The 26723-nt window shown below is 38.0% G+C and overlaps 1 protein-coding gene across 3 annotated transcripts in view; it reads right to left on the bottom strand.

The window, feature by feature from the left end:
• Positions 1-26723, bottom strand: part of PLCL1 (phospholipase C like 1 (inactive)) — a 336396-nt gene that overhangs the window by 7966 nt on the left and 301707 nt on the right. The window contains exon 6 of one of the 3 annotated variants that reach the window (XM_045480636.1): positions 6413-6510. The exons of the other annotated variants lie outside the window; for them this stretch is intronic. Coding sequence (XP_045336592.1) covers positions 6430-6510 — 81 coding nt within the window. The 3' untranslated portion in view covers positions 6413-6429. Of the gene's footprint in view, positions 1-6412; positions 6511-26723 lie in introns of those variants that run through there. 3 annotated transcript variants of the gene reach the window in all.

Here is a 26723-nt window from a genome sequence, read left to right as displayed (position 1 = left end):
ATCAAGCCCCTCATTGGGCTCTGCCCTGATGATGCAGAGCCTGCTTGGGATTCTCTATCTCTCTCTGCCCTTCTCCTGCTTCTGCTCTCTCTCTTTCTCTAAAAATAAATAAATAAACTTTAGAAAGAAAGAGAGAGAGAGAGAGAGAAGAAAAAAAGAAAGAGTATCCAAATCAGAAAGGAAGCAGCAAAATTCTTTCTGATTGCAGAAGACGTTATCTTATATATGGAAAACCCTAAAGACTACACCAAATAACTGTTAGAGCTAATAAATGGATTCATTAAAGTTGCAGGATACAAAATCAACACACAAAAATCAGTTGTTTATTGGTTAACAATAAACTATCAGAAAAAAAGAAATAAAAACAACAATCCAATTTACAATAACACCAAAAACAATAAAATACTTACAAATAAATTTAGCCAAGGAGGTGAAAGATCTGTACACTGAAAACTACCAGATATTGATAAAAGAAATTGAAGAAGACACAAATGAATGGAAAGATATCTCATGTTTATGGGTTAGAAGAATTAATATTATCATACCCATGCTACCCAACATCATCTATAGAATCAATGCAATCCCCATCAAAATTCCAATGGTAATATAAGAACAAGAAAAACAATTCTAAAATTCACATGGAATCACAAAAGGTTGCAAAGCCAAAGCAACTCTGAGAAAGAACAAAGCTGGAGGCATCACACTGATTTTAAGCTATAATACAAAACTACAGTAATTAAAACAGTATGGCACCAAAAGCACAAGCAACAAAAGCCAAAACAAGCAAGTGGGACAAAATCAAACTAAAACGCTCTTCACAGCAATTCACAGCAAAAGAAACAATCAACAAGATGAAAAGGCAACCTACTGAGTGGGAGAAATATTTGCAAACCATACAGCTGATAAGAGGTTAATATCCAAAATACATAAAGAACTCTCTCTCTCTCTCTCTCTATCTATCTATATATATATATACTCAAAATATTTAACAACTCAATAACAAAAAAATAAATAATCTAATTAAAAAATGGGCAACAGACCTGAATAAACATTTTTCCAAAGAAGACATACAAATGCCCAAAAGGTACATGAAAAGGTGCTCAACACCATTAATAATCAGGGAAATGCTACTCAAAATTACCTTACACTTGTTAGAATAACTATTATCAAAATAATAATTATCAAAAAGATAAGCGATAACAAGCACCAGCAAGGATATAGAGACAAGGGAACATCTGTGCACTGCTGGAAAGGTAAACTGGTACATCCACTATGTAAAAGGGCATGGAGCTTCCTCAAAAATATTAAAAATAGAACTACTATATAATCCGGCAATTCCACTTCTGGGTTAAAGGAAATGAAATCAGGATGTTGAAAAGATATTCTCACCATCATGCCCATTACAGCATTATTTACAATACCCAAGACATGGAAACAATCTGAGTGTCCATCAAACGAATAGATTTTTAATATATCTTCCTTAATATATATGTATCTTTAATATATATGTATATAATATATATCTTCTTTAATATATTATCCATATACTATATATAGCATCTAATGACATTTCAAAAGATGTTGCATATATAATGCAATATTATTCAGCCATGAGAAAGAAGGCAATCCCACCATTTTCAACAAGATGGAGACATTTCAAGGGCATTATACTAAACGAAGTAAGTCAGACAGAGAAAGACAAATACCAGATGATCTCACTTTTATGTGTAACCTTAAAAAAAATAGAATTCATAGAAACAAAACGTAGTTTGATGGCTGCCCGGGGCAAGGGATAGAGAAAAAAGGTGAAAGTGGTCAAAGGGTATAAATTTTCAATTACAAGATGAGTAAGCTCTTGAAATTTAACATACAGCATGGTGACGACAGTTAACAATACCGTATTATATACTTGGAAGTTGCTAGGAAAGTAAATCTTAACAGTTCTCACCACAAAAAAAAGGTAACTATGTGAGTTGATAAATGTGTTAACTTACTGTGGTAATAATAATAATAATAGTAATAACAAGCCAGCAGCAACAGTGCTGACAACATATGCCATTCGTGATGGATAACATCGCATTCCTCAATAAAATCTATTGCACTGAGATGCACTTGTTGACCAGAACTTAAGAAGTATAGAATTCAATACCTCCAATTCCCATTGTTGTCCCTACTGTATGTCGTTCTCAGCTATGTGTATGCGAACAAAGACACACCCACCTCCTTCCTTTGATTTAGGAGCCATGGTAATCTCCCTTAACTATCAACAAAGATTTACGTCTTCACTTTTGCCTTATTCATCTATTTGTTCATCAAGCAAATATTTATTAAACATATTCTATACACAAGGCATTTTGTCTTTGACTTGTGGGTCCCAGCTCTGTCAAAACCAAGGTTCTTTAAAATGAATATTTTGCAAGGCTCCCTTTACTATCATAAAATGAAAGTCAAAACTAATATAAGCTGCTTATATACATTAAAAATGAAGTAAAAATAGTATCCTAGCTACACTGTAAAGAGAAATAAAAGAATGGTCATTTAAAACAAAATAATATGTATTATAATATCTAAACAGGCAGGCACACAAGAAACCATAATGAAGTAGGCAGGGGCCTGAACTTACTTAATATGAATTCATTAAATTCAACAGAGAAACAAAGAGATCAGATGCCATTCCACACACACAAAGAATATAGGAAAATGACGATGCAGATGCACCAGATAGACACTAGCATAAAAACAAATAATGGCAACAGATCACACTTATTTGCATATAATAAAAGAAGAAAGGAAAATAACTTTAATTAAGATAGGGATAACATGGGGTGCCTGGTGGCTCAGTCGGTTAAGCATCCAACTTCAGCTCAGGTCATGATCTCACAGTCCGTGAGTTCGAGCCCCACTTAGGCTCTGTGCCAACAGCTCAGAGCCTGGAGCCTGCTTCAGATTCTGTGTCTCCCTCTCTCTCTGTCCCTCACCGGCCCACACTCTGTTTCTCTCTCAAAAGTAAAATAAAAACTTTAAAAAAAATTTTTTTAAGATAGGGATAACATACCAAGACAAGTACAGACTCTCACCATGGAGAAAAAGTCTGATAGTCCACAAGTGAGCAAATAAATAATATTCATACACCCTACCAGAGCTGCCAAATCTTCAAAGGTATCTCAAAGGATATTTTTCTTGTGATTGATGATATCAGCTTCTACTTCACAGGACACTGTGGGATGTCTACCATGGATTGTCAATAATAACAAAGTATCAAATTAAAACCAGTAACTCACTTCCCAGTTTGTTCCAAAATTGCTTACTGTATAGCAATCATACAATTATGTAGACAGAATTCCCAGAGTGAATAAATTATTCAATAATTTAGAAACAATATCTTCATTCATTTAGACATGCCTCTCAGTAACTATGTTTTCCTCGGATACTGGGCCCTTCACATAACTTCTTGTAAAAAGATTAATATCGTGTACTAAAGTACTCTGATTTTAGATGATTTAGTAAGGCAGGACTTAAAGTCTTGCAAGACGAGGGCAACTGTTCTTTATGTTGCCCTGTCCTGCACAGGACACCCAGCATTCCTGGCTGCTCCCACTAAATACCTCCAGAGAATTCTTCCATCACCTCCTCAATTTTCCAAAGTGCCCTCTAGAGGGCAGTACTGCACGCATTAAGAACTGCAGGGCTAGACTCTGGGTAAGACGGTAAGCACAGATGCCCTTTCCTCCCGCATAGAATTGAGGTCTAGTTAGGGATACAAACATAAATCCAAAAGCCACAAAAATAAAATTATGTCTAATCACAAGTGGTGCCGTGCGCTTACAGGAAGGTGATGTGGTGAGAACATGTAGCCTAGGGGATCAAACAAGTCTCTCCTGTTTAAGACACATCTGAGCAACAATTTGAGACACAGAAGCATCTTTGTTTCTTTTTTGGCATCTTATAACAAGTGAAATATAATATAAGGATCTTTTGATACCTGCCTTGAGTCCTCAATCCTCCTATTGTCCTGCTGACACAGAGAGAGATAGGATGGGAGAGTGCTTTAGTAGGATACTGCCTCTGTGACATAGCACCAAAATGGCCAAATACATGCCATTTCCCCTTATATTTTACCAACGTAGAATTTTTTTGTTTCCTTGGGTTTATACTGAAGAAAAAACAATGAAAGTGGAAAACACTCAATGAAGTATCGTTTAGTGACAGTATCATTTTCCTCTGCTAAGTAAGAGTTCTTGGCAACTACTTCACATTTTTGAGATATTTGAAGATCAATTATCATTTTTTTCAACTTTACAGGTGAAGAATACTAAGCAAATATACTGCCCAAGTTCACACAGAAAAGAAGTATGAAGGAAATAACTAATACTGCCTGCTTCCCAGGCCAACAGATGCTTTTTCTTCACTGTATTATTTTTCTTTGCATTGAGGTACATTACATGATACGTTATACATGTGATGTAATAGATCTTAGAAATGGAGAGAAGAAAAAAATAGCTTAAGAGCGATTTGGTGTAAAAATGAAAAAAAATCCTAAATAAGTAAATAAGAAAAAAAATCCTGTGATAAAACCCCATGAATGTCCCACACATAAATACTTCCTTTGTGCTGATACTTTGACGTCTGATTTTTGCCTTCAAGGTTTATACAGCGTTTGCAAGAATTCAATAATTTTAATCTGAGCCAAATTTTCAGAAAAGTGAAATATAAAAGCAATGGTAGAAGACTCATGAATGGGAGAAGTGTGGAGAAGATGATTGGTTTTCATTTTAAAGATATCATGATCAGATCCAAAAAAGAAGATTATGGGAGAATCAAATTCATTACAGGCACTAGCTGTACATTTTAAAGGATGCTATTAATGTGAGGACTTGTTAGTTAGTTCTCAGCTCCCTGGGATACTGATTCTCCTTGCAGTATCCACGAGCTCCTAAAAACCTCCCCCATACGTTGGCTGGCCGAGATGGCGGCACACACAAATTGGGGAGCAGAGCCAGAACTCCAGGAGTGATGAAAGAATACATCTGATTCTAAGGATGCCACATTTCTCTCATATATTAGCAGTTTGGCTCAGAGGCTTTGAATTGTAACCATACTGCCATTCTGTAGGTGAATATATAGTGTGACCGCCACTGTCAGCCTACCTATATTCAAATCCTGGGCTCCAACCACTTATTAGCTTTTTGGCCTTGAGCAAAGTCACTTGGTGCCTCAGTTTCCTCATCCATAAAATGGCTCTAAGAATTGTATTCACAATACATGTTAGTTATTTAGAATAATATGTGGCAAACTCTAATGAATGTTAGCATTATAATTATCCTATAAACAGAAAATTTTAAAGTTTCAGTAATGCAATATTTTGCTATCAATAATGACAATGTTCTAGATATCTACTGTACTGTCTCTACCTTACAAAATGAGAGGAAACAAAAACCACTTTGAAACTTAAAAAAGACAAGTTGGCAAAATAGAGGGAATAATCTGTTGCAGAGAATAAAATGCAGGACTGATAACCTGTGAAAGACCCCATCATGATTAAAATTAAAAGAGTAATAATTCCATTGATGGGGGAACGTTCCTTGGGAAACCACAGAATGTATCACCTTCTCCCGTGCAAAAGCTTATTTCCTTGTTTGTAATTTAGAGGTCACATCATCACTCAGTGTAAAACATCGAAGCACTGCTCACGATTGGAATAAAAAAAATGTTAAACAGCCAATTTGTTTAAGGCAGGTGAGAAAGTAAAAATGAACTGAAGTCATCTGTCACCAAAAGAAATTAATGACAAACATTATCTCTTGTGACAGACCCATTATATTTCTGAAGATACCATAAGATAGGTTCCTGCAAGGGTGTTCTGTGTAAGAAGCCATCTGTCTGCTTTGGGCAATGACTGTGAGCCTAATCCACTTACAGAAAATGTCAACAAAATTGCTTCAACACCAGTGAGCTGAATAATAGAGACCCCTGAGCTAAACTTTAAAAATATGACTCAAGTGCAGAAAACTTCATGAATTTAGGTTTGTGTGATGAGACTGGCATACTGAGAATTCTCTTGCAGTCATTTTGACAAAAGAACCATTCAATAAAACAGTAAGAAGCCACTGCCTGTTGACTCTCCTGCTCTCTGCTCTTTCGTTCCCATTATTGTGATCATTTGCCTCTGTGTCAACAGATCTAATAAGAGAGGACAGAAGATTAGTATCAACCTTTAGCAAGGTGACAAAGATAATTAATTGCATTTCAAATGAAATTTCAGTAATGGATGGTCATCAGCACAAAAAACAAATGCTGTTTGAAAGTTCCTGATACCTCAAATTAACTTTCATTGGATAGTAAATGACCCTGAAATCAAAATTCATAGTGTCATGAGTGCTGTAGGCCAAACACAGAAGGAGCTTCTAGAGCAACCTATACTTACCCAGCTCATACTATTTCCATTTCAAAAAGATCATTCACAGCAGCCTGAAAGATGCAGGATACTCCAAACCCCACAACAGACAAAGACTATAGAGATAGTTACTAGTACGAAAAGAACACTTTTAAAATGCATTCTATTTGCTTGGAATTTCACTGTAAGAAATTACTGATTACATTGCTTAAATTATCGGCTACTTCATCTATCCAAAAAATAAATCTGCAAAAATGCTAAAATAAGAGTGTAAATGTAATAACAATGGGCCACAGAGTGAACTGATCACAAAATGGCTTCAGCTGCTTAACCACCTCCACAGTCCTGAGGGTTTCAGCACACAAGTGGTATTTTGTGCCATCTGGTCCTCGGCTGCACAACTTTAAGGGCACCATTCACACAGCTTTCAATGTGCATGGCATTCCCTGCAGCCCAATGACAGCCATACCGCATCTGGTCTAGACATGTCCTTTTACCAAAGACATCTTTATTCTCTGCAAAATCGTTAACACTTTTAAATAGGCTGAAACTGTCCCCTTTAGGAGTGTGTCAGGACACGTGCAGGGCTAGCCCATCCAGCAGCCCGTTAGGCACCCAATTATGCTGGCAGGAATTCTAGGTTGTGTCAACTGCAGTGGCCAAATAGCTTTTAGCAAGACACTATTAAAGGGGCAACTGCCCTGCATCCTCCACCCAATGGGTCGTTTTTTAACTAATGAAGGTAAGGCAGCTATCAGATGAAATGGCTACTTCTTATTAATAGTTAAATCGAGGAGTGGCCAACTTGGCTTCCAACACAAGGAATGTTTGGAGGTTTGGTCAGTAATGAGGTGTTCATTGTCGGTGCCCTAAATCCCGCAGGGCATTTGGTTAAAACACCAGACTACTGTTACACCAAAGAAATGCTAATGTCTCAAGACCTGTTTTCCCTAATCTAAGACTCACTCAACTTTCAGATCTCAAACTCAAGTCACCCACAACACCAAACTACTAGCAACATATTTTGCTCCAACGTGTTGTTTACTTTAAAAATTATGTTACACGGGGACACCTGGGTGGTTCAGTCGGTTAAGCCTCCGACTCTTGATTTCAGCTCAGGTCATGATCTCAGGGTTTGTGAGTTCGAGCCCAGCATCGGACTCCACACCAGCAGTGCAGAGCCTGCTTGGGATTGTCTCTCTCTGCCCCTCCCCTGCTCATACGCTCTCTTTCTCTCTCTCTCAAAATAAATAAATATACTAAAAATTATGCTAGACACAAGTTGAAATAATAACATCTATATTTACCAACTGTTCATACTATATCATTTTGGCTTAGTCAATTTATCTATTCCATCTATCTATATATATTTCACCCTAAATATCTCAGTAGGCATATCATCATGAAAAGAAGGACATAACCACATACTATTATTACCCCAATGAAATTAACACTCATTCAGCAATTTCATCCGATATGAAATGCATATTAAATTTTCCCAAATGTCCCAAAATATCTCAGGCAACTTTTTAAAATCCAGAATCCAATCAAGGTTCACACATTATTAGCACCTCTGAAAATAATGATCCAGCTTTGTGACAGTAGAGCAAAAGCATGAATGGCAAAGTTCACAGACAAATTCAACAGCAAGTTCACAGCAGAACCACTTTTCTGAACAACATGCATTTCCACAGCATCATCCCATCCACCTTATGGAAAATGCACCATTAAATCATCACATACACCTGTCAAAACATTTCTTCTGAATTTCAGATACCATCATTCTTACCTTCTCATTTTTATTTTTTTTTTAATTTTTTTTTTCAACGTTTATTTATTTTGGGGACAGAGAGAGACAGAGCATGAACGGGGGAGGGGCAGAGAGAGAGGGAGACACAGAATCAGAAACAGGCTCCAGGCTCTGAGCCATCAGCCCAGAGCCTGACGCGGGGCTCGAACTCCCGGACCGTGAGATCGTGACCTGGCTGAAGTCGGACGCTCAACCGACTGCGCCACCCAGGCGCCCCACCTTCTCATTTTTAAATCAACTTTATACATATATATACCTGGAAAAATTCATCATATATTCACCAAACCCATTCAATTTTATGAGTGCCAGGCTGGTACCTCCCTAAATGCTCTTCCTGCCTAGTCTTTAGGTTTCTTCCCAGATGACTGTGAAAATCAACTGTCAGAAACTAGTGGGAGAGAACATTCATATTCAGTTCCAATAGTTCAGTAGTTGATATGCAGACCAAAAAGTGTGCACATTTTAAAAATGAACTTTAAATTATCACCATGTAGAAAATCCAGAACAAGCCTTGTGTGAGCCTGACCATGTGCACAGACACTTGCTAAAGAAACTAGTCCTGGGCTGACCTTGAGGTGGGATGGCCCTACTCTGCACTATAGCCTGCCACTCTGGCCACAGCTGGTTGGACTGGCCATTCACTCAGAGTGGCCAATTAATAGCTGGCCAGTGACCTCTGAGCTGGCATGACTCCAGGCAGCAATGATGGCAATTAGTTAAAGTAATCAGATTAACTCTCTTAGAAGGTGACCTGGGAAATTTAAAGAGCTTTAGTCAGAAAGAGGTGCTAGGAAATATATAGAGGAAAGCAAGAAAGAGGAGAGAGCAGAGCCTTTTCAAGGCCACCACACTAGAGAGAAAATCCACAATTCTTACTCCTGAGAGAAGAAAAAAATACGGTCCCTTAAAGCCTGCTTGGAATGCAATGGTCTTCCAGCCCAAATCCCTGTGAGACTGTCCATTCTGTGGCTTCTCTTCTTCTCAGAAGACATGTTTCCTGCCTTGTCACATAGATGCTTCTCACCCGATGAAGCCTGAATGAGTCCCTATTCCCTGTAACTCAGGTAAAAAAAAATACTTTAAATGAAAAATGATAGGCCCATTACAATTTGAACCACACCATTTGACTGGTTGATGATCAAGGCACAATACAGTTTAAACCACACTTTCATCCCAGCTAATGCTCTCTAAGCTTCTGATAGAGAAAGCCAGAATCAGTCACAAGGATAGAAAAGACAGCGGTTGCAACTGATGTCGGCAGTGGAAAGAATGATGAACAAATTAGGAATCGGCTGTGTGACCTTGGGGATATCACCACTAACTCCCATGGCTGCACTTTCCTTTTTATTAAAGAAGGGGATTGGAGGAGATGTTCTTTGAGCTCATCGTATATACTGAAAGTCTGTCATTTATTAATTAGGGCTCAGATTAAAATCGTGGTGTTAAAATTCATCATTTAATTATTTTAAATAAGAGACTTCTAGTGGGAAAGAGGTAAGGAAGTGATTAAAGTGTTATGATGGGGAAGAGCAGGGTATGGTGGAAATCACATGGCAAAGACTCCTAATCCTGTTGAGGATGGAGGGACTGGAGAAGGAGGTATCAGAAGGCAGCCTGAAGACTGGGTACCTGAGCTACTAGCTGAAGCACAGATAAAGTGCCCATGATGCAGTGTGTAAACAACAGGGTGGGGACCCCTCCCCCCCACCGCCGGAAGCAGGGATACAAGACACTGTTTTGAAGCAGAAGGGACAGCTCCCATAACTGCTGGGCATGAGAGCACAGCTGGTGCCATTGAGGAACTTGAAAAAGTTCAGTGTGGCTAGAGGAGCACATGGCAGAGGACGCTGGAGAGACGAAGAGGTGAGAGACGAAGCTGGAGAGGAAAGAGGTCACAAAGAGATCCCTAGAGGTAGTTGGGAAGTTTGCAGGAGGCACCATGGGGATCTTTGGAAGGGCTTTAAACACAAAGACTAGCCATAATTAGATTTATGTTTTAGGAAGGTCACTTGAGCTGCTGTGCTGCAGAGGGGGATAGAGTATATGGGAAATGAAAGATTTTTCACTAACTCAGATGATGAATGAAAAAACTAGGCAATAGCTAAGAGAATGGAGATCACTCAGGGATATATTTCAGAGGTTGACCCAACAATATTTGGTAATTGCTTAGAGGTGGAGGTTAGGAGAAAGATCAAGAGTAACTCCCAGGATGCTTGCATGGATCACTCTGAATTGGCATTCATTCATTCATTTATTCACTCAAGTAGAGATACCAATGGTGTCACTGAGAGCAGGTGGTAGATGTGCATGGAGATGAGCACAGTTTGAGACATGCTGACCTCCCTGTGGTGGAGAGACCTCCCCAGTGCAATGCCTGAAGGTAGCTTGGAAGGAAGGGTGGCAAATGGAGGTCATCTAGAGATTAGGAGAGACCTGTGGACCAAATATACACATTTGGAATTTGACAGCAGAGCTAGGGTAATAAAAACCATGTGTGTGGACACTGTGACCCAGGGAGAAAGAATGGAGTGAGAAGGGCACCTAAGCTAGAATGCTAAGAAACACCAGCATTTAGTAGAAGGACAGAGGAAGGGTAATCTACAAAAACCACTGGAAAGAAAGAGCCAGAGGTGTAAGAGGAAGACAGGGAGAGGGCAGTGTCCCAAAATTCAAGGAAAGCAGAAATGCAAGAAGGAAGAGTGACCAGTCATGCAGAATGTTCCCAAGTAGTCAGAGAAAATAAAAGCTAAAAACTGTTCACATGATTTCGTGACAAGAAGGTGACTGGTGACCTTGGTGAGAATGATTTAATGGAGTGTCAGCAGAGAAGACATATTAAAGTTGACTAAGGACTGTGTGGGAGGTAAGGAAGTGAATTCAGCAAGTGTAAACAACCTTGTTAAGAAGTTTGGCTGTGTAGGCGAAGAGAGAGATAGGAAGTAGAGTAGCCGGAGGGGAGCTGAAAGTCTTTCAAAAAAGCCATTTTATATATATAAACACAGTTTGGCTGAACAATGAATTGTGAAAGGAAAAAGACAAAATATGAAATGGAATAACTAAAAACCTCTACTTCTTGAACTGATTGTTCTTCTAAATTGATTTTCATAGTATCCTAATATTCTTTCTCCTTATTTTAGGGCCCTTTTAACTATATGAAGTGAGAAAGGCACTCATCAATTAAAAGTATAAAGCATGTTAACTTAAATATATAAGTAAATCTACCTACATTAAAAAGTATAAAAGCAGGGATTTCATAGTCCATGCATGTACAACTACCTCTACAAAATGAAGAATTTCATGTTGTCCACCAGGTGGCTCCCCTGTTTGGGGCTTAGGGAGGGAGTTCCTGTCTGTCCACAAAAAGCTTGTGCTCCAATGGTTAGAAATGTCCCTCGAAAACTATTTGGTTTATTCATCTGCTTCCATGTAAATTCACACTTCAATCATTCTAGGTATGTAAAAATAACCTCAAAGACATTCTGAAAACTTAAAAAGTCATCAAAAAACATTAATGTAACACTAATCTGTATAAGTAAGCTTTTAAATTAGAAGCGAACACTATGTTCACACGGTAGAAAATGATTTTCACAGAAGGAAAGTATCTTAGCGACATCTGAACTAGTCATGCCTCCTCAAAGACAAAAAAAAAAAAATGTAGCCACTTGCTTTCACAATTTGGCAAATGGAGAGAAAATTATAACTCTAAAATGTCCAAAAAGGTTTATTTTATAAAATCAAAAATAAATAGGTTAACATATCAATGCCTCTTATATGTATAAGGCAGTATCTTTATACTTGCTGTTTTGAAAATGTTAACACATACCATTCAATCTAATATGACAAAGCTCTCAGGTTCAAGTAATCTGTTGATAGTTTTAAGACATAAAGATCTTTCCTCTACTTTCCTCTACTTGATAGCAATGATTCAGCATGGGGGAAATGTTACCATTATGCATTTATGAATATTCACAGTAAGGAAGATATATGAGTTGAAGGGCAATTGAAAGAGTCCACCCCATAGATACTTCCCTTAGCCCTTCTCCATCCTGCTGTGCCATAAACACCCACCAGAAATAAAAGTGGAGAGGACAAAAGTCAGTTTTACAACTATGAGGATACAAAGAGACTAAGAATACAAGCCCACATGCGCGCACGCGCGCGCACACACACACACACACACACACACACACACACACTTACCAAAATAACACTTAAAACCAGCTTCCTTCATTTGCTAACCTTCTTAGGAAACAGTTCTATCATTTTTAACTTGCTAAGAGTGCAGAATGAATGCTAACATCTCAGGTTTGGGACTGAAATGGAAATGAGGGAAGGGCCAAGGAAGAGACAGCTCCCTTCATGCAGCCCCTTGGGAAATCTTCATGGCTGGGGAAGCAGATCATTTTACGACCACTTTTTTCCATCTTTCCATGTTTTCTGAGAAACTTGGAGGAAAAAAAATATCCAAAATATCAGCCACTAAGCAAAATCACCTAAGAAGGCAGGAGAGACCAGGGGATGCCTGGAGAACTGCAGAGGGATTGCTGTGGCTGGAGCAAAGGGGTAAGTGGCAACTAATACAAGAAGAATGAAAGCACGTCATTAAAGGAAATGACCTACTTAACAAGACGGCTACCTCACTAGACATGAATTAAAGGTACTGTATACACCCAGACAGGATTTTAAAACTTTGTTACCCTAAAGACTTAAAAAAAAAAAAAAGCTATATCCTGTAAGAAAAATACGTTTGTCAATATTTGTTTATTTCACATGGCCATATTTGTTATGCAGCTTAAGTAAAAATTCACACAATGTCTATTCAGAACAAACACTGAAGCATTCTAACCATCCAGGAGGATCCCATGGGCCACTCTTCCCTACTCTGTAACTTTCCATATTGATGTGTTCAAGCAGCCAGGCTGACACCTGCCAGGAGATGTTTCAGTACTACAGAGGAATCAATGGATCCTGGCAGCCGTCTCAGCGGCCTTCAAAGGGTGACCTTTAGGTGTGGCGGCCAAAGCACATCCCCACCATGATATAATATTTGTTCTAATCCTCAGCTTCAGGTCGCATATTTTCATGAAGTTTTCCAGTAACACCAACTTCAAGGGTATTAAACCGCCACAGCTAATTTTTTTCTTCTCTGCCCACATATTATTCTCTCCTCTTTTCTCTTGTCCTTGGAAAAACAGAGACAGGCTATGCTGAAGTTGAGATGAGCTCTCCCAGCTTTGAACACTCCAAGTGCTACTACACTATTGTAAAGTAACAGTCTCCAGCGCTCTTCCTATCTACACACCACAGGATGTTTATGTTATATAGTCAGGTTTCTCTTAAATAAAAGGAAAAATATGAAAAATCCCCTAGTTACTATGGACAAATTGTTCATAAATACAAAAATCAACGCTCAAAGAATGCAAAACCTCAACATTCATAATACGAAGAGAAAAGAAAATCTGCCTGTAGTTTAAAATGAAGACCCATTTCTCATTTTGAAGGCCAGACTAAGATGAGATTTGCACTGTGGCCTGAAGCCAAAAGTGGACTGTTTGGGTAGATAGATAGATAGATAGATAGATATAGATATAGATATAGATAGATATATATATCTTCTAGTCTCTAAGGAATTAACAGTTAAGAATTCTCTTTTTTACTTCATAATTCTGGTATACCTCTATGGCCCAGATAGTGTTTGCCAAAGAAACTTTCTGTAATGATGGAACTATTCTCCATCTCTGCTGTCCAATATGGTAGTCACCAGCACAAGTGGCTACTGAGCACTTGAAAAGTGACTAGTACCATTGGTGGACTGAATATATAGTTTTATTTCATTTTAGTTATTTTTATTTTAATAGATACCTGTAGCTAGCTTTTCCACATTAGACAACACAGGCTAAAAAATGATGCCAACCTTTAGCAATGTAATGAATTAAGTGAAATTATTCTTCACTCTCTCCAGCCTTTCTCCTGACATAGCACTTGCCACAATTACAACTTAATAACTAATTATGGCTTGCACCTTTTAACGTCTGCACCCCCTACAAGAACACATGCTTCTTGAGTGTAGAGGCTGATTCCATCATGTGCACAGCTATATTCCCAGCAGCTTAGCAAGGGTCTTGCTCAACAGGAATCCAAAGCATTTGTTGAATGAAAGAATAAATTGGGTGCCACTGAACACACATTCACCTCAGCCTAGAATTTCCCAGGACCACTACCATTCACTCCACCAGCAAAATCTTACTGTCCAACTGTTTAATTCTAGCAAGGAAGAACCACCTCCCCCCAAAACTAGCTCACCTCTTCATAACCAGTATGTATACTGCCCCCTACCTTTTACTCAGGCCCTTTTATAATAAAATTTTCTGGAAGAAAAAAAACCAAAGGACTGGCCATGATGTTAATAGCAATTTCAAGGTCAGGTAATATGACAGCAAGTATAGCTGGGGGAGGCAGGAGCCAGTGGAGTAATAATGGGTGTATCTTGGATGCAGTGGGATCTAGTGAAGTAATAATGTATATATTTGATAAGAGATGAAGATGTGAGCTGGTGGAATTCTTCCAACTGCACCACTAAGGAGATCATCCTATCTGCCCACATGGAGAACAAGTCATTGTGACCATGGACGCTTCACTTCACATAAAAATGCATTCTTTTTTTGTTTGTTTTTTTGTATGTGTGTGTGCTTTGGTGTGTGTGTGTGTGTGTGTGTGTGTGTGTGTGTGTGTGTTGTTTTGTTTTAATACTGTTTCATAGACAGAGAGAGCATGAGAGGAAAGGGAGGAGGTGAGGGAGAGAGGGGGGTAGAGAGAGAGAGAGAGAGAGAGAGAGAGAGAATCTTAAGCAGACTCCATGCTCAGTGCAGAGCCCAAAGCAGGGCTTGATCCCATGACCCTGGGATCATGACCTAAGGTAAAATCAAAAGTCAGATGCTCAAACAACTGAGCCACCCAGGCGCCCCTCACATAAAAAAAATGCAATCTAATCAAATTATATATATCAGCCAACAATCAATAGAAAGAAAAATGTGGATTTTTTTTTCTGATGAGTTTTATATTAGAAAGCTCCTTAAACTTTAGCTTTCAAAAGTTTTTTCTTTGTCCTGGGTCACTGCTATGAACTGAATGTTTGTGTCCTTTCAAAATTCATATGCTGAAATTTTAATCCTCAGTGTGATGATATGTGGAGGTGAAGCCTTTGGGAGGTAATTAGGTATGGATGAGGTCATAGGGGTATAACCCCCGTGATGGGATTGGTGCCATTCTAAGGGCTGAAGAACTAAAGCTCACTCTCTCTCCACCATAGGAGGAAATAAAGAAGAGGGCTGTCTCCAGAACCTGACCTGCTGACACTCTGACCTCAAACTGTTTGTTGATGAGGCCACTCATTTTACAGTATTCTTGTTGTAACAGCCCAAACTAATACAGTCACTGTATTAGCTTGCTAAGGCTGTGATAGCAAAGTGTAACAGTCACAGGAATAATCAAGAGGATTAAACAACAGAAATTTATTTTCTCACAATTCTGGAGGCTAGAAGTCTGTTAACAAGATGTAGACAAGGTGGTTTCTTCTGGGATCTCTCTCCCTGGCTTGTAGATAGCCTTCTTGCCCTTGTGTCCTCAATGGGCTTTCTTCTGTGTATGTCTGCTTAATCTCCCCTTCTTTACAAGGACACCAGTCATGTTGGATAAGGTCCATACTAATGACTTCATTGTAACTTAACTACCTCGTTAATGACACTATCTCCAAATACAGTCACATTCAGAGATCCTGGGCGTTAGGACTTTAACACGTGAATTTTGGGTAAACCCAATCCAGCCCATAACAGTCACCCCTCTCTCAACATTTCTGTCTCAGGATAACTTATTATCTATGTCCAACCACACTAGAAACCTCTGTGTTTAAAATCTGGGGATGGTTTGCCTACTGTACTAAGAATGACAAACACTTCTCTGCCCATCTGTGGGTCCCCACGGTATTTATATATTTGTAAGCTTAGGACTTTAATGATCATTATAAAGTATGGCTTTACCACGCACTTTTTCATACATTATATATGAAATAGACATGTAAGAGGTGGGACGGTCTTGTCATACTACGGATGAGGACTCCAGTTCACAGTGCCTGGGTTTAATTCTGGCCGTCACTCATTAGCTAGTTGGCCTTCTTAAAGGTTAGCTATTCCTTAACCTTTCTGTCCCTCAGTTTGCTCATGTATAAATCAGAAATAATAGGGCCTACATCATATGGTTGCTATTACAATTAAATGGTTTAATAAGCGTGTAGTACTTGGAACAGTGTCAGCAAAGAATAAGCATTTTATATCTGTTGGCTCTTATTATTTGTTGCTGTTGCTAAAGTGCAGTCTGCATTTAAAATATTTTAAAGAGAATCATATTCCTCAATTCTAATCACCCATATGCTTGATTTCCAGTTTTACAGTGAATATTCTCATTTTCCCTAAAATGTCCCAGTTTGTTTTGGTGTACAAAGGTTGCTTTTCAATAATTCTCTAAGTTACTGAATACAAATAATGATCTCAAGAGGAGAAGATTTTTCCAGAAGTATAACTAAGACCATAGGGATAAGGTTTGCCTGTTTGGCAAGTGAATTTTAGCAAGGAAAGGGAACTCTCAAGGCATTTTCATATATTTATAGCACTAAGTGTAAGATGAGCTCTTGATAAATATTTTAAAAGTGACAGTGATGAAGATGGTGATGATTCACAAAGGGAGGCAGGAACTCAAGGATGAAAGTTCCCCAGATTATTTAAAAAGATCGTATAAAAATATCTGAAGTTCAGCCACTTGGAGTGTTAATGATCTGAACCATGTTGGAAAAAAAGATAAGACACCTGAAGACAACTGAAGAATGTTTTTTCAGTCCTCTTATGAGCAACTAAAAGCAGTAACAACTGAAGTGTTCCTACACCAGGGCAATTTTTACTATTCTTTTCTAGGTTTATATTCAAATAATTCAGTTAAACAAACACACCTTGAGCACATACCATATACAGTGTCTATTATAACAATAGAGAAACTGAATGTGGGCACTAGAATGGTAAAATGTAGAACAGGGCCACCAAAAATTGTATACGACATATACTCAGGATATTTGTGTGCTTTTGCACATGTGGCACACACACTGTGTAAACTGAGGACAATGGCTGAAAAGGGAGCTGAGGCAGTGGTCTGGAAACCTGTGCAACTTTATAAATTCCCCTGCGAATAGTCCCTAAATGTCTGAAAGGCAAAAGACAGGAATAGGGAAGATGGAAAAAATAAAGGTGGGCATTGCGCCTACTGAGAGGAAAGGTCAAAACCAAGTTACCATTTAGTGCATGTAGGTGCCTGCCTTGTTCTGTGAAGACAGAATATCCTGGTAGGAAAGATGAGCCTGGGTAAGTTTAGGCCAGGGAGAATGAAACTCCCCAGAGATAGAAGGAGGAAGGAAGAGGACTAAATGGCAACCCATGAGAAAACGCAGCTGCCAAGAACCACAGAAGCACCCATCTTCCCAAGTGGCACACAGGCATCAAGTGGTGACATTGGACACCATGACTCTGGATGTGAAGTACAGACTTTGGGGTCACACAGATCAAAGTTTGCATCTAGTTCTGCATCTTACTAGTGACTTATGCTACACTGAACAAATTGTTTAGCTTCTGTAATCCTGTTTTCACAGCGTAAGCCCAGCACCATGCTAAGGCACAGTCCCCACACTGAAGGAACACAATCTCATATGAAAAAAAAAAAAAAAAAAAAAAAGACATGGGAACAAATCATTATGCTATAGTGAGTCAGGGTGGGGACCATAAGGATGAAATTGTGTATAAGCTATAGACATTGCACTGAAAAGGAGATTATCTGGTTTTGATGAGATTTGGGGGTTGGAGTACATGGAGAGAAAGAAAAGAGCAGAAAAAGGTTCCCTGGAAAGATAATAGATAACATACGCTAGATTTCAGCAAGGAGGAGGGGCTAGTTAGGTGACGGAGGAGGGAAAGAACCTTGCTATCATCAGGCGCAGCATGTGAGAAGGCACAGAATCTGGAAACTGCCCGATGTGTGCCAGGAACCACAGAACCGTGGATGTGGAGATGTGAAAGTACAGAGCTAAGAAAAAGGCCCATCACAGAGGATCACCTATCCAGGCCAAGAATTTGGAATGACTTCCTATAGCTGACAGACATCAAAACATTTCTCTCATTCAACTCTACTTGGGTTATTAAAAAGGTCTGTTTATTCATTTGTTTTTCAATCCACTTAAATTTTTCTTTTCTAAGCATTTTTTTCTGAATATTAAAAAATCTTAATTAAATTTGCTTTCACAAGAAGCTTGTATTCGACTTGAAAAGTGGATTGGATTGTTATTTTCTCAACGTCTTCTCTTTCCATCATCTGGAGTCGACAAACTGAATCAAGTAAGTTTGATTGTTGAAACCAGTCAAAGTTAAGATCTAACTAAGATTGGGGTGCCTGAGTGGCTCAGGTGGTTAAGCGTCCAACTTTGGCTCAAGTCTTGCAGTTTGTGAGTTTGAGCCCCACGTCCGGCTCTGTGATGACAGCACAGAGCCTGAACCTGCTTAGGATTCTGTGTGTGTCTCTCTCTGCCCCTGCCCTGCTTGTGCTCTCTTTCTCTCTCTCAAAAATAAGTAAACATTAGAAAAATAATTTCATTAAATAAAATAATAAATTTTTTCTTAAAAAGATCTAACTAAGATCAAGCTCAGCTACAAATGAAATTTTCCTCTTCTGAAATCCAGAACACTCTGGATTGTTGAGCTTCTCTACTGTGCTCCACTATCCAAAACAATGATGGGCTCATGAGGAGACTAGGCACGGCACATGGGTCCTTTTGAAGTTACTGAAGACTTCTCTTAAAGTGGAAACCTCAGCAGGGAAAATCGCTGCGGTAGACAATGATCGTAATTAACATAAGTCATAAATACTTAAAAACACTCCCAAACCCTTCATGGAAAATAGAAGGCGAGAGATAGAAAAATACTTGGACTGGCAACTTCCTGCAGGCTCTAAGACAAACGCAGAGGGCACAGACACAAAGGAAATGGCACCCCCTAGAGTGCATAGTGCACAGCTCACATGGTAGGATGTGGCAGCTCAGCCCAATCAGGGATCAGATTGTCCAACTGCGTGTTGCAAGGAAAGAAATGGCACTGCTGTAGAAATGTCTAATCAAAGAGCTATAGTAAGATCATTTTTGGTGTGTTGGTGTTTAACTTCAATGAAATTCACAGTGTCGTAATTAATTATCAAGGTCAGCTGTAGTTCAAGGTGTCCTGTGAAAACCCTTCCTGGGCATCCTTGACAAAGGAGGCAAAGGAAATGACCTTCCCAGGAGCAGTTATTTAAAGAATAAGAACAGTGGTAATCACTCCACTATTTGCTCCCTCTCCCTCTGGCCGGGGAGGAAGTTTTAGGACAAAATTACACTTTCTGAGACAAACCCAATAATCTGTAAGTTGGTGGTTATTAAGTGAAGGATCCCAGAAATGACATAGTCTGAGTGACACAACTGCAATTTAGTAGCTGAGACAGTACTTTCCAGAATTCAGAAATGGAATTTCTACCCTGGCAGTGCTTATAATTTTTATATTGTTGTACATTTATATGATTTTCCCAAGAACAACTGAGAATGGTTTTAATAACAAATTCAGAGGAAGACATCGCTTTTCCAATGTTGTTATTGTATCTTCACGCATTATTGCAAAGCTTAGGATGAGTAGGGTTAATAAAGGAATTGTTTAATATAAGAGCCAGGGCTATGTTATAACATAGCACACAAGCACACACTATATATACATATAATTGTTCCTTTCAATGACATTCTTCCTCTCCCAGGCAAAAACGTATTATAGATAAAAGAGAACAGGAAGGAAGTTGCTGGCTTTTTTCCCTCTCTGGTTTCAGATTGCATGAAAACACTCTGTGGGCTGACTCAGAGAATACACAATATACATTGTTAAGAATCTTTAGTCTCATTTATTCATATTTAATATTAGGACATAGTTACTATTAAAATACACTTTTCATACACAAGCATTTACATGCCAGCTTCATTTCTAGCAGCTTTGGATGTCAGTTTCTTAGTTGATATCAAATCCACAATAAACAAAAGAGCTGCTTCCTGCACTATGTATAATAAGTGTAAAGAACCATCTGGAAGGTAAGGGAATGGAGGAAGTGGTGTGCAACCAGCCATGATTTCACCAGCAAATAAATTGTCTATAGCTCTCAACTGTCAATATGGCTATTCTGTCAGATGTTCAAAATGTACTCACCCATGCAGTATGAAGGAATAAACTACTGATATAATAATGTTCCACCAGGGAACACAAGTAATACTCTAAAACATTCAACCTTCCCTCTCTCTATATTTATATATGTATTTATTTTATTTATATTTTTTTGCCTTAAAAAAAGGTGAAGTTCATTTAAATCTGGAGAACAGAAAATCACAGTGCGACAAACCCACATTTCTGACCCAAGGCAATCAGAATTAAGTGCTGAAACCCAGCCCAGAATTTTTGGGTAGCTAGTATATTTTAAAGGTCTATTAGAAATATATCTCTTAATGCATGTTGAAGAAAAAAAGCTCAACTTTCTGCAACTAAATTTGCCAGTAATTGATAAGGAACTTCTTGTTAGCCCAAGAGATTAATGCCTCTCAGGCAACAGGGTCCACAAATCAATTTTATTCTAGTTGTTCCATAATGCCAGCTGCTTAGTAGCAGACAGCTGGGAAATCTAGAATATTCTAGATGATTAAGGGCTACTACCTCTGAGAGATTTGGACTGCAATCTTTTTATCCTGGAATACAGGATTGCTGTAGAGCAATTTAAGAACTTTTCATCCCCGAATCCATTGACTCAAAAGTCCATTGAGAATAGTATTTTTTAAATAAATACTCAGTGTTTGGCTATTTTTAGAACACATCGCTTTGTCCTGGCAGATTTACAGACCAAATCATAAGAGGTTAGTGTATCTTCCTGCATGCCAAAGGATTCTCTTCAGCTAGAAAGAAACCTATGCTCTTGCTTGCCTCTGAAAGCAAGCAGCTTCTGCCTAATGACTTGATAACCTTTCCATAAAATCATCTAATAATGCAAAAGTCTGGGACTCAGTTCTATGTCTTCTCTTTCCAGGAGTTACTTTATTTCAAAGCATTAATATCATTATGATGATAATGATGAATGTTTCTTGACTTATTCAAATAGTTTTCTAAACAGTTATGTGTAAATTTTTTTATGAATCTAAACTTACTTTTAAGAATCCAAAGGGATTTCTTTTTCAAAAAAATCTATAGTTAATCTTTTCATAAAGCCATGAATTTTTCTTTAAAAGGAAAATTTTGTTTGTAATTATTCTGCTTTGGTGAATAGGTGCTTTCATTTATTATAAATGCTTAAAGTATCACAAATATATGGGAGTAGTTAACAATACAAAACCACTTAACAAGGATTTGGACATAAGAAGGAAAAACAGGTTCCCCTCACCACCCACCCCCTCCCTGCTGGTCTGTTACTATGGGTATGTAATCTTATACATGATGTTTATTTGAGCACACTGGATCTACTTGAAATAAGAGAAGTCTAATTAAATTGGAAGATAACCACCTCTGGATTGAGAGAAATTTTCTTGCTGCCCATCATGTTCTTTTCAATATGGCTTTTAAAAAGTAACATTTAATTTCATCATTCTTAACCTAACTTGTTCTTTACATGTTTACATTTACAGATATGTATATGTGTGTGTGCATATATATACATATACATCTACAAACACATATAACATTTTAATATACATATTTACCTATGTAGGTGTGTATGTTGATGATATTAAACTTTACCTGAGTCCTGTGCTCCTGGAAAACAGGGTCGTTTAGAAATCTCCCACCCTTTAGTGTTTACTCCAGGAAATGGTTTACTGCAAACAACTACTATTCCCCATTATGAGTTAGATAAGACTCATAGGTGCCCTCCTTGTTTACTTATCCCAAGGTCAAACACAGACCCTCCAGATTCCCTTTCAGAAATGATTAGCTGAACTGTTTGTACCCCCTAACCAAACTGGACAAAATACCTACCTCCCTGACTTGGCCAAACTTTAATTAGGTTTCTCTATTTCCTTCAGGCCCCTGAACTTTACCCCTCCTGCAGCCTGAGCTGGCAGACAGCCCTTTAATAGCCTCTTAGGATCACATACCCAGCCACTCACTCTCCCATACCCAGTTCTTTCTAGCCTTGTTTGTTCTTCCCAGTAAAAAAAAAAAAAAAAAAAAAAATCCTTTTTGCCTGATCTTTGAGAAGCTTACAGATTTTATGGAAGGAACATTCTCCCTATTTATTTGAAATGGTCCCCTTCCTCTTACTGCAATAATCCTTTCAAATAAAATCTCTCTTTACCTAAATCTGGATTTGTTTTTACTTGAAAATTTACACACCACACTTGCATACACATTCAGAGAAGTAAGCTCATGTTGCTCTGATGTGAATTAAGAATAAGGATATTAGACAGATGTATCCCAGCTTCTCCCTAGAGTAACATGAAAGAAAGAAGAGCTTGAGTCTGAAAAACTGAAAGGGCTATAAGAAACTAGAATGGGGGCATCTGGGTGGCTCAGTCTGTTGAGCGATATTGGCTAAGGTCATGATCTCACAGTTTATGGGTTCGATCCCTGGTCTGACAGCTCAGAGCCTGGAGCCTGCTTCGGATTCTGCATCTCCCTCTCTCTGCTGCTCCCCCACTTGCACTCTCTCTCTCTCTCAAGAATAAACATTAAAAAATTTTTAAAAAGAAACTAGAATGAAACGCATTTGTTATCAATATTTTTTTCCCACTTATATCATTGTAGCCATCAAACTCACCTTAGCTAAAACTCACCCTAAACAAAGACTGTGTAAGAAACAAATTTTCTCCAAAGAAAGTTTGCCTGTGAGAAAAGTAACACCGTTCCAACCTCACAGGTTGGAACCAAGTCCTCTGGTCTATGAAGCATCTATTCATTAGGATCCTGCCACTTCTGAATTACTGAAAATCATTATAAAATGCAGCTTTCATCTGGAAAAAAAAATGTACCTCTGAGAGACACTAAATTTAGTTCCACTGGAGATCAAGTAAAGTGGTCTGTGCTTCCATAATCATGTCAACAGCCTAGCTTTTATCTCTACTAAACTCCTGGGCAGCACAGCTGGGATGCAGCCACCCAAGGCAGAAATTTGGACACCATGGAACCAGCCTGCTTATTGCTAAGAAGCATTAGTATTCCATCTGAACTGTCCTATATTGTTGACAAGAGCTGTTTGAAATCATGGTTTACATTTGTGACTTTATTACTATAGATGCATTAATTAGACTCCTTTAAAAAATACTGCTCTTTGTAACACTAATACAGCAAATATTGTACACTATATAATCCTCTCTCTGGTTTTCAGCTTTAAATAACAGAAAATTCTCAAAAACCAACCTTTCAACGTCCTCCTCTGCAACTACAAGCTGTCAAATAAATTTTATGGATACACATGAACATAGAATGTTGCTGCGGATTATTATTTTAGAAAATGAGTGATTAAGTTCACTTAAAATTGACAATATGACTCATTGCCAGATTTGATATAATAACTAATTAGCTATGATGCTAATGAGTGGTAATTAAATGAGTGAGGCAGACATTTTAGAACTCCCAAGACCAAGTTGAGGAGATGTAGCATATCTTTATTTTGATTTGTTTTATTTTCACCATTATTTTCAGTTTGTTTTGGCAACCACACTCAAGAATCAAGATACTGGCAGAATTTTGGAATCAATGAAAAGCTAAAGATATTTACTTTCTGCTTAAATGGTACTTCTTCATGGAAGGCTTTCCTGACCTCTACTGTTAGGTCAAATCCCATAACACACTCTCATTATGTGATGCAACTTTTCCTTCATGGCACTTATCACAGTAAAAAATTTAATATGCAGTGTGTGATTATTAATGGGTGCCTCTCTCACCAGACTATCAGCTCCATGAGACCAGGGGACCATGTTTTTCTTCACTAGTACATTCTCAGGTACAAAGCTTAGCACCCAGTAAGGGCACTGGATGGATGAAGAATATGGCCTTACTGAACCAAAACAAAAATTACAGTTTGCTCATTTATGGATTAGAAGACTTGTTTATGTTTTGCACTTTCTTATTTATAAAATTTTAAAGTGGAAATAAATTAAATCAACTTCTTGATATAGAATAAGAAGTCCTTTATTCTGCCCTAATAAGCCAAAGAATAGCAAGGTTCTAAAAAAATGTGCCTGAAATACCTTTGCAAACACCTAATCTGAGTATAAATGTATCAAACTTAGCCTATGAAATCCCAGGAATAGATGCTATGCCTTCTAAATGTATACTCTTCACTTCATAAGGCCTAATAATACTTCCTTTTATAAATGAAGATAATGGTATTGATACACAATTAGAGTTGTTTCTTAGGACTAATCCATTCATTCTCTCTCACCTGCCACCTTCTTCCTGGTGATAAATGGCATGAATTGTAAGGCATCTGGTTGAAATTACAGGTGAGTCTGTGGCTTGGTAGGCTTAGTGAGACTAAACCAGCTACCACTAGAATCAGACATTCAATGTTGGCATCATCGCTATTCTGCCCTTCTCAACTGCAGTCACCGAATATTTCCAGCATGACAAATATCATAACTGCTTGCCAACATTCAAAAATTATTTTTAAAAATTTAATTGGCAAAAAAACTAAAAAATAAAATGAAAAAAATTTAAAGTAATATAGCCTAAAGAAGATAAAGAGTAGGCCGATACACAATATTCCTTTCATTAGCTATTAGGCACACTTAACCTAACAATACAAGAAATACTTTATGTTGTTAGGAACATTTTGAGCAGAGCCGGCTAGCTGGCTAGACAGATGAACAAGCAGACAGGTATGTCTTGAGATAGTAATTACTTATGTGGTCCTTGCTACACAAGCTGCTTTTTATTATAGAGCACTTTACTTATAGAGTTTAACAGCTATACCACATATTTCCAGAGTGGAATTCTGTGAATTATAAACTGAATTAAATTATCAGACCCTCTATAATGTTTTTTGAGTATTTTCACTGCAGGGCAGCCTCACAAAATGAAAGAAAGGATAACATCATTCTGTTTGCAAAAATTCCCAACAGGAAGACAATGTGGTTAAGATGGCAATACTACCAAAAGCAATCTACATATTCAAAGCAATCCCTATCAAAATCCCAATGATGTTTTTACACAAATAGAAAACTCCATCCTAAAATTCACATGGAATCCCAAGAGACCCTGAATAGCCAAAACAATCTTGAAAAAGAAGAACAACGCTGGAAGACTCAAACTTCATGATTTTAAAACTTACTACAAATCTACAGTAATCAAAACAGTGTGATACAGGCATTAACTTAGACATACAGACCAATAGAATAGAAAAGACAGCCCAGAAATAAACCCTCGTGTATATGAACAAATTATTTTTGACAAGGATATTAAGACCATTCAGTGGGAAGAAGATAGTTTTTGCTGCAAACCGTGTTGGGAAAACTGGATATCCACATGTAAAAGAATTAAGTTGGACAGCTACCTAGCACCACATACAAAAATTAAATTAAAGTGGAAAAGACCTGAAGGTAAGACCTAAAACTATAAAAGTCTTACGAAAAAAACACAGAGCAAAGTTTGACAAGGTTGGATTTGGTAATGATTTCTTAGATATGACATCAAAGGCATAGACAACAAAAGAAAAAATAGACAAATTAGACTTCATGAAATATTTTTATAAAGTTTATTTTTTATTTTGAGAGTGAGAGAAGCAGTGGAGGGACAGAGAGAGAGGGAAAGAAAGAGAACCCCAATCCCATGCCCTCAGTGCAGAGCCCAACATGGGACTCAATCCCAGGAGCCATGAGATCATGACCTGAGCCAAAGTAGACTTCATGAAAATTTTTAACTTTGTGCATCAAAATACAATATGTTAAAAGTAAAAAGCAACCCACAGAATGAGAGAAAATATTTGCAAGTCATGTATGTGATAAAGGATTAACATCCCAAATATATAGAGAATTTCTAAAACTCAACAATGAAAAGAAAAAAAAGCAACAATCAAATTCAAAAATGGGCAAAGGATTTGAATACATATTTCTCCAAAAAAGATACACAGATGACCAATAATTACATGAAAAAATTTTTCAACACCATTAATCATTAGAAAAATACAAACCAAAAAAAAAAAAAAAAAAAAAACCACAATGAGATACAACCTCACACTTTTTAGGATGGTTACTATCAGAAGAAGAACAAGAAGAAGAGGAGGGGGAGGGGGAGGAGGAGGGGCGGAGGGGGAAGTAGAGGAGGAGGAGGAGAAAGGGGAAGAGAAGGGGAAGAGGAGGGGAGAGGGGAGGGGAGGGGGAGAGGGACAAGAGGGGGACAGGAGAAGGAAAGAAATGAAAATAAGAAAGAAAAAAAAAGAGAGAAA

This window comes from Leopardus geoffroyi, chromosome C1 (genome assembly GCF_018350155.1).
Source record: "Leopardus geoffroyi isolate Oge1 chromosome C1, O.geoffroyi_Oge1_pat1.0, whole genome shotgun sequence".
Lineage (NCBI taxonomy): Eukaryota > Metazoa > Chordata > Mammalia > Carnivora > Felidae > Leopardus > Leopardus geoffroyi.
The sequence above is the reverse complement of the archived record's forward strand: the minus strand, read 5'-3'. Positions and strand labels throughout refer to the sequence as shown.